The sequence below is a fragment of the Saccharomyces kudriavzevii genome (assembly GCF_947243775.1).
Source record: "Saccharomyces kudriavzevii IFO 1802 strain IFO1802 genome assembly, chromosome: 2".
NCBI classification, from domain to species: domain Eukaryota; kingdom Fungi; phylum Ascomycota; class Saccharomycetes; order Saccharomycetales; family Saccharomycetaceae; genus Saccharomyces; species Saccharomyces kudriavzevii.
The window spans coordinates 438,118-446,948 of record NC_079273.1 but is presented as its reverse complement, the minus strand read 5'-3'; the positions used below and the strand labels follow the sequence as shown (position 1 = coordinate 446,948).

Here is an 8,831-nt window from a genome sequence, read left to right as displayed (position 1 = left end):
CATTTTTTTTGCACTGGCACACGAGGTACACGATTTTGATGGCTTACATTACCAAGATACTGTACTAACAGACAGCATTATGCAGTCATTATGGTTTTTCATTCCTAAAAAGTTCCAAATATTCCTTTTTTACGGCACTAATCCGAGTCCTTGAAAGAAAAAGAAAAGAGGAAAGGGAAGAAAAAGAAACGGAGTGGGGGAGGCGACTGGGAAAGCAAGGCGGAAGCTTTAGCGGTTTCCCCGGCAACCATGAGGGAGGAAAAGGGAAAAGGGAGAGAGAAATATGAAGCGCCCAAAGGAATATGTCGTATATAGCCCTGTTGGGGTTGGTGATGTTGGCGGCTAAGAATGGGAGGGGAGCGAAACGTGCCGCTTCAACACTTTTACCATGTCTATTTCAGCTAGATGTTTTGCAATTTGTCATCTGAACATGATAAGACACACTTTTCTATTCAAACGACTGCTCAAAGTCACTAACAATGACCGAACAAACGTGGAACTGACTCTCCATCCATCACTATAGGTTAATGGAAATAAACTATAAAACTCAGATTGACACGCGAATACCACAAGAAGTCTCGGTTTCGAGTTGGGCGGCAAAAACTACCGGAGTTAGCAACCACCTGCTGCCAAACGCGTACGACCGTCACTAGCGACGAGTCAGTTGACTCTCGCCCAGTTCGGCTGAGTCACCTCACGGCACCGACGTCACTCCTCGTTCATTCTCAAATTCATTTTTTTTTCCTTTCTTTTTTTCGTGCACCGCTCAGGGCACACAAAAAAGCTTATTTTCTGGTTGGTTGTTCCGCACCTTTTTTGCGTGTTAGTGAGTTTGCCAATGTCAAAAAGGCAAATTGCCTTAGCGTGGGCCATGTCATGCCGTGTCCTCTCGTTTCGTGAAACGTACCACGCACACCAGCCCGTTCCGTCCCGTCTCGTATCGCACGGGTGCCGTATCGGCCTCAGCTGCTTTCTCTCCCTCCTCTGCTCCCTCCCGACCGTTGCTACTCCCGTCGCTAGCCAGTGGTATCCCGCGTTACTCCATCTTTTTTTGGCGTTTTCCCCTATCCAATTCGAACAAGTTTTTCTTAGTTTTGTTTTATTTTTCCTTTCTTCGGTCGGTCGTTCTTTCCCTTCCGATTATCAAAGCAAAGCGCATTTTTTCTTTGTCTTTTTTTGTTTTTTGTTTTTTGTTCTTTTGCAAACAAGGTCAGGAGTTCAATTGAGAGAACAAGAATCAACAAAGCCAAATACGACAACGTCATTAATTTTTGAACTAGAGGCGTATCTTCATTACCTCTTTCCCCCATCTTTCTCTTTTTCTTTTTTGCTAGTATAAGCCTATAAACAAGTACTGCAACAACAACAAACAAACCACCACTGGAAAAAAAAAATAGGAAAAATGAATTCGGGCGGTGAACAAACAATAATGGAACAACCCGCTCAGCAGCAGCAGCAGCAACAACAACAGCAGGCTGCGGTTCCTCAACAGCCGCTAGACCCATTAACACAATCGACGGCAGAAACCTGGCTCTCCATAGCTTCCTTGGCGGAAACCCTTGGTGATGGTGACCGGGCTGCAATGGCATATGACGCCACTTTACAATTCAATCCCTCCTCCGCAAAGGCTTTGACGTCGTTGGCTCATTTATACCGTTCCAGGGATATGTTCCAAAGGGCTGCAGAATTATATGAAAGGGCTCTTTTGGTGAATCCCGAACTATCAGACGTGTGGGCTACATTAGGTCATTGTTATCTGATGCTGGATGATCTGCAAAGAGCTTATAATGCCTACCAGCAAGCTCTATATCATCTCAGCAACCCGAACGTACCGAAATTATGGCACGGTATCGGTATTCTTTATGACCGATACGGTTCGTTAGACTATGCCGAAGAAGCGTTCGCCAAAGTCTTGGAATTAGACCCTCATTTTGAGAAGGCAAACGAAATTTATTTCAGATTGGGTATTATCTACAAACACCAGGGCAAATGGTCTCAAGCTTTGGAATGCTTCAGATACATTCTTCCTCAACCTCCTGCTCCTTTGCAGGAATGGGACATATGGTTCCAATTGGGTAGTGTTTTGGAGAGTATGGGTGAGTGGCAGGGCGCAAAAGAGGCCTATGAGCACGTTTTGGCTCAAAATCAACATCATGCTAAAGTATTACAACAACTGGGTTGTCTTTACGGTATGAGCAATGTACAATTCTACGACCCTCAAAAGGCATTGGATTACCTCCTAAAATCACTAGAGGCAGATCCCTCTGATGCCACTACATGGTACCACCTGGGTAGAGTCCATATGATCAGAACAGATTACACCGCTGCATATGATGCCTTCCAACAAGCGGTCAACAGAGATTCAAGAAACCCCATCTTCTGGTGCTCCATCGGTGTATTATACTACCAAATATCTCAATACAGAGACGCCTTGGACGCTTACACGAGGGCTATAAGATTGAATCCCTATATCAGTGAAGTTTGGTATGATTTAGGTACCCTTTACGAAACTTGTAACAATCAACTGTCTGACGCTCTAGACGCATATAAACAAGCTGCAAGATTAGATGTAAATAATGTTCACATTAGAGAAAGGTTAGAAGCTTTAACCAAACAATTGGAAAATCCAGGCAATATAAACAAATCAAACGGTGCTCCCTCAAATGCCTCTCCTGCACCACCTCCTGTGATTTTACAACCTACCTTACAACCTAACGATCAAGGTAACCCCTTAAACGCCAGAATTCCAGCTCAGTCTCTTAACGCTGCTGCTTCATTGGTACAACAACAGCATCCTGCTCAACAGACGCCAATTAACTCATCTGCAACAATGTACACTAATGGAGCTTCTCCTCAATTGCAAGCACACGCTCAAGCACAGGCCCAAGCGCAAGCACAGGCGCAGGCGCAGGCTCAAGCGCAGGCTCAAGCTCAAGCGCAGGCTCAAGCGCAAGCGCAAGCACAAGCTCAAGCACAAGCACAGGCACAAGCCCAAGCCCAAGCCCAGGCCCAAGCTCAAGCTCAGGCACAAGCACAGGCACAAGCCCAAGCCCAAGCACAAGCTCAGCAACACCAGGCCCAGCAACACCAGGCCCAGCAACACCAGGCCCAGCAACATCAAGCCCAGCAACATCAAGCTCAGCAACATCAAGCCCAGCAACATCAAGCCCAGCAGCAGCAGCAGCAGCAGCAGCAGCAACAACAACAACAACAACTGCAACAACAACAACTGCAAGCCTTACCCAGGCAACAGCAGCACCAAAAGGGAGTTTCTGTGCAAATGCTGAACCCACAACAAGGACAACCGTACGTCACCCAACCGACTGTCATACAAGCACATCAACTACAACCATTCTCGACACAAGCCATGGAACATCCGCAGGGCTCTCAGCTATCACCTCAACAACAACTGCAATCTATTCAACATCCACAACAACTTCAAAGCCAACATCAGAGTCAACCTCAACCTTTGATTCAACGTGGCCTGGAGCAGAATTCCTTACCCCAAAAGAGATACATGGAAGGTGCCATTCACACTTTAGTAGATGCCGCCGTATCCAGTAGCACACACCCCGAAAATAACGCCAAATCTCCTAATCAACTACCTCATTCCATTTCAAACCAAACTTCTGCGACAGTAACACCAAACATTGGACCACAGCCAAAGAAGCAAAAACTGAACTCTCCAAATTCAAACATCAACAAGTTAGTTAATACTGCTACCGAAGAAAATTCAGCGCATGAGATAACCAATTCACCGCTACCGGTGGCAGAGTCTAATGCTACTTCTATACAAGAGGAAAAACCTGCAAGGGCAAACTCGATACCTCCAGTGATTTATGCGCAAGAACCCTCGAAAGAAGCTACTACCAATGAAGAAACCGCTAAACCAGCTCCTGTTCCTACACCAACGAACTCATCCAATGTAGAAGTCGAGCCATTCGCTGCGCAAACGACTTTATCTTCCGAAAATTCAACAAACAGGGCGAATGAGGAAAGTACTGCTGGGACCATCGAACCTTTCACTGATGCTAATCCTGCAGAGGCAAGCCCAGGTGAAGAAGATTTAAAGCAGCATGCTAAAGAGGAAAAAAGCACTACGCCTGAAGCAACCGAAAAGAAGGAGCCACCAACCGGCGGGGAAAATGAACCACAACAAGAGGACTCTCTCACCACAACGACAACAGCAACAGCAACAGTAATCAAACCTACTTTGGAAACAATGGAGACGGTAAAAGAGGAAACAAAAATGCGCGAAGAGGAACAGACACCTCAAGAAAAACCCCCACAAGAAAATTTACTTCCAAGAGAAAATGTGGTAAGGCAAGTGGAAGAAGATGAAAATTATGATGACTAAAAAAGTTTGCATTGATGAATTAATCTACTAATTTTATGAGACCAACAGTTAAGGTTGGGTAGCTTCAAAAAATTCATTCATTATGTTGTGGATACATATATAAATAAAGAAAAGACGAAAAAAAGAGTTGGGTAAGACGAATATGGTTATTTTTTATATATGCGCATGTGAATATATGCGTGTATAGTATATTATTATTTTGTATCATTACATACTTAAAATTTATTATTGCTTTAAGGAGTTCTTCACTGGGTATACAAATATATATATATATATATATATATATATATATACATATATAGTGACTGGAAACTATGGCTGATATGCGTGCTTTTTCATTGTGTATCCACAACCTCTTCGAGAAATTGCCTTATTTGGTTCAAAATGGTCTCCCTTGTTGAATTCGATACCATCTCTAGAATAAAATAATAAAATTTAATGTTAGTAATCCCTTAATTTATCAATAAAATTCAGTAAAAAATAGTTTCATACCTAGTGCTTTGGGTTCTACCGAGGATAAGACTTGCGTGAAGTTCGTGGATTCATTTATGTTCATTTCTGATTTGGTCAAATCTTTGACTTTATCCACCCAACCTTCTTGAAGTAATCTAGCGTTTAATTCATTCGAAATTCTATAGATTCAATAGTGATCTGAATTGTTAGTAGAATAGATTAAAGTAAAAAAGGGCCTTCCTTGTGGTGTATCATACAATTCATAGTTTCCTGATTCCACAAGGTATTGTTGTATTTGACCTTTTAATTGGACAGTATCCAAAGTCATTGAAAAGGGAGTATGGATCAACCTAAATATACTGGAATATGCTCCTACTGTTATGCCTGTGAGGATTAGAGGTTAAACTGTTCACATGACTATTTTCATTTTTTTATTTTTTATTTTTCATCATCACGAAGAAAGGGAAAGCACGTTAAACACATTTTCGCAAGGGATGGCGAATGCGGCCACTAGCGGTTTGACATGATATTGCACAAGCTTTGTACGAATATATTGGCATACTTTTTCTATGAATCTTTCGGTATTTTCTTTTCTTTCCATTACTTAAATGTTTTGTAAGATATTTCCAAAAAGTGCAAGACAGGTTTTCCTCAATTCAAAGAGACTATTTCGAACAATGAGCAGTGTCAAAGGTAAACCAGAAGAAGCCAAGATAGTCGAAGTCCATCACGTCAAAGACACCTCGGATTGTAAGTGGATTGGTTTACAAAAAATCATCTACAAAGATCCAAACGGGAAGGAAAGAGAATGGGACAGTGCGATTCGTACCACTAGAGGTTCAGGTGGTGTGGATGGTATTGGCATCCTGACCATTCTAAAATACAAGGATGGAAAACCCGACGAAATTCTACTACAGAAACAATTTCGTCCTCCCGTTGAAGGCGTATGCATTGAAATGCCAGCTGGCCTGATTGATGCGGATGAAGATGTCGATACTGCGGCATTGCGGGAACTTAAAGAAGAGACTGGTTACAAAGGAAAAATTATTTCTAAAAGTCCAACTGTTTTTAATGACCCTGGTTTCACCAACACCAACCTCTGTCTTGTTACTGTCGAAGTTGACATGAGTTTGCCTGAAAACCAAAAACCAGTGGCTCAATTGGAAGATAATGAGTTCATTGAATGTTTCAGCGTACAGCTGCACAAGTTTCCAGACGAAATGATTAAGTTAGACCAGCAAGGCTATAAATTGGATGCGCGTGTTCAGAATGTGGCCCAAGGTATTCTCATGGCTAAACAATACCATATTCAATAAATAACATAGTCAATAACATCTTTATATGAAATACAGACAAAAAAAACAACATAGAAATGCAAGTAACTACTTACTAATTTTTGAAGATATGTATTTGAAAAGGCAGCGAGGAATAGTGTTATTGAGCAAAAAGAGAACGACACCAGCAGGATTTGAACCAGCGCGGGCAGAGCCCAACAGATTTCAAGTCTGTCGCCTTAACCACTCGGCCATAGTGCCTATATTTTAAAAAATATTCCGATGCTGAGCTTCACTACCGATAATAATATCACTACCGATAATAATAGTCTTCTCCCACGCAAATAAAACGACCTATAATCTGCCATTTTTATTTTATAAAAAATTCTCAATCATTTCCAGTGCATAGTGGGTCCTTGGTTGTCTTGAAACTGTTGATAATTAGTAGTATTAATTAAGAATAAAAGCAGAAATCTTTCTTATACTTTATATAAGAGAGGTATATAAAACACATGCCGACTGGACATATTAAGTATGTTCAACATAAAAATAAACTAGGGAATTTACCATAAGTTCAATGTAACGACTCATATCATTTATATATAAATTCCAAGTTGATGTTCAATTAATGGATCTTTGTTTTCAGTTAAGCCCACTCTTCGAACAGCTCGTTTAGCATCCCTTCATTCTACTAACGATACGACATCTGTGTAGCATATACGAAATACCACCTTAGAATACAATCTGAATACCTCAGATAGTAATGATGTTTACTCATGTGAATAATGATGAACCTACTTGTTCCAACAGAAACAATAATCAATTACTGCCCACCGATCACTAGTATATAACCGACTAAGATCATTATTCACGTTACTAGAGTACTATCAGCTATCGTGGTAGGAGATGAGTAAATTATGAACCAAGATCCAACTGTCATCGAAATTAGCAGAAGCTGAAGCACAAGGATTGATAATGTAATAGTATCAGTGAATGACGACGTATAAGATTAAGGAAGAAATAAGAACAAGATCATGTAAAAATTCTCAATTTCCTTTTTCAGATTTCTATATCTCAAAAAGAACTCTTGTATTTTTTATGTACATATGTTAATGCCTTTACCGAAAAATGGAATATCAACAATTATCGCAACATTCACAAATCCCTCAAGTTGGATATCGAATACGACGCTAAATAGTTACTAAAAAGGAAAGATGCGAACAGTGGAAATATCATCCATTATTCGCAAAAACAATCGAGCTTTCATTAATTTAATGGAGCAGCTTCAATTCTCTCATGGTGCGTTCCCAATTGGATTGCCATCTGTTTTCAGTTTCTTGTGCGACATTTTTCTTCAAATTTTTGTACAAATCATCATCCTTCATAGCAAAGATCAAAGATTCATGCAGTTCTCTTCTGTCAACAAACTTTAACCCATTCACATTATGCTGCACTAGCTCATCAAGTACTGGGTAGTTCATTGCGATGACAGGGAGACCTGAGCCAAACATATCCAAGATTTTCATTGGTAGATCTAACCCTGAACTTGAAGTATGCAAAGACACTCCGTAGTCGCATAATTGTAACAACCTAGGATAATCTTCCGCTGATAACCATAGAAATTCAATTTGGCAGCGCTTCCAATCAAACTCTTTCACTTGCTTCATATATTTCTCTTTTAATGGTCCTTTACCCGTTATAAAACATAAGATTCTGGGCAAACTTGAATCGAATTTGATGTATGAATTCTCGTAAATTTTCAAAGCACCCAGTAAAATACCAATATCTTCATCAGGAGTAAATGAAGTCGATGTTACAATGATTTTATCACCCCTTTCTGTATCAAAACCATTGCGAATATAATCTTTTGTAAAGGCTGCGGTAGTTATGGCTTTTTGGCGAGAAACGTCACCTGGCAAAGGTTTAAACTGAGCAGCCGGGCGGTCATACAAAACAGCACATCGCTTTGCGTTCAAATGAAAGCTTTGGATCAGGTACTTCCTCATTGCTTCAGTTACAGTCAAGTTATAATCGGCGAATTTGCTGAAGATCATCTCTACCATATAAGATATCAGTACTAATGGATGATAAAAATTTCCTTTGAATTTGAGCTGCAATATAGAATATGCTAGATTGTGCCAATCAATAATCATCTTACAACCGGTAAGCTTGTAGAACACAGCGATAGGAAGAATCGGTATGCTTGGAGGATTCTGTATCAATATATAATCACTTCCTCTCAATTCCCAAAGTAACTTGAAAATACTGAGAACTTGGAAAAGCACCTTTTTGACCATGAATAAAACTGATACGTCGCCCTCTTTTCTGTTCAAGTTTGATATATGATGGACGGTAATATTTGGGTCGCCGGAAATACTCCTAGGTAAAGTGTCGTCCACATAACCGCATAACTCGACCTGCCAACCTAATCTGCTGAAACTTATAGCGTGATAGCATATTCTTGGAGAATGCCCCACATCACCGAGTACAAATATGATAATTCTCTTTTTGGTGGATCTGGTACCATACCACACATAAGGAATAATGAAATAAACCACCAACGGTATGGAAAGGTATACTGCCAGTGAAACTAACATCCATCGAGGAATTTCCACGAACATTTTCTTTAGAAGACGATAGTTTCAAATAGCTGCCACGATTATCTCTAAGTGCGTTTACAATTGTTGTCATTAATCTTCAAGATGCTCGAGCTAAGTAACCAGCCTGATAATTGCTTATATGCTTTC

General features: G+C 40.6%; 4 protein-coding genes and 1 non-coding gene across 5 annotated transcripts; 2 read left to right on the top strand and 3 right to left on the bottom strand.

Annotated features, from left to right (window-relative positions):
- Positions 1 to 1,402: 1,402 nt before the first annotated feature.
- CYC8 (transcription regulator CYC8) lies at positions 1,403 to 4,357 on the top strand (the record flags this gene model as incomplete). The annotated part of the gene is made up of 1 exon (XM_056229103.1): positions 1,403 to 4,357. The coding sequence occupies one exon, from the start codon at positions 1,403 to 1,405 to the stop codon at positions 4,355 to 4,357; it is 2,955 nt and encodes a 984-aa protein (XP_056086104.1).
- Positions 4,358 to 4,692: 335 nt separating this feature from the next.
- Positions 4,693 to 5,138, bottom strand: SUS1 (Sus1p; the record flags this gene model as incomplete). The annotated part of the gene is made up of 3 exons (XM_056229092.1): positions 4,693 to 4,772; positions 4,850 to 4,989; positions 5,068 to 5,138. 3 exons carry the CDS (start codon positions 5,136 to 5,138, stop codon positions 4,693 to 4,695), a joined length of 291 nt encoding a protein of 96 aa, XP_056086103.1.
- Positions 5,139 to 5,418: 280 nt separating this feature from the next.
- On the top strand, positions 5,419 to 6,126 carry YSA1 (ADP-ribose diphosphatase; the record flags this gene model as incomplete). The annotated part of the gene is made up of 1 exon (XM_056229081.1): positions 5,419 to 6,126. The coding sequence occupies one exon, from the start codon at positions 5,419 to 5,421 to the stop codon at positions 6,124 to 6,126; it is 708 nt and encodes a 235-aa protein (XP_056086102.1).
- A 137-nt stretch (positions 6,127 to 6,263) lies between these two features.
- Positions 6,264 to 6,345, bottom strand: Skdi_2.trna12S. Its single transcript has one exon. It is a non-coding gene; the product is annotated as a tRNA-Ser (tRNA).
- Positions 6,346 to 7,355: 1,010 nt separating this feature from the next.
- Positions 7,356 to 8,705, bottom strand: ALG1 (chitobiosyldiphosphodolichol beta-1,4 mannosyltransferase; the record flags this gene model as incomplete). Its single annotated transcript, XM_056229070.1, has 1 exon — positions 7,356 to 8,705. The coding sequence occupies one exon, from the start codon at positions 8,703 to 8,705 to the stop codon at positions 7,356 to 7,358; it is 1,350 nt and encodes a 449-aa protein (XP_056086101.1).
- Between the last annotated feature and the right edge of the window lie 126 nt (positions 8,706 to 8,831).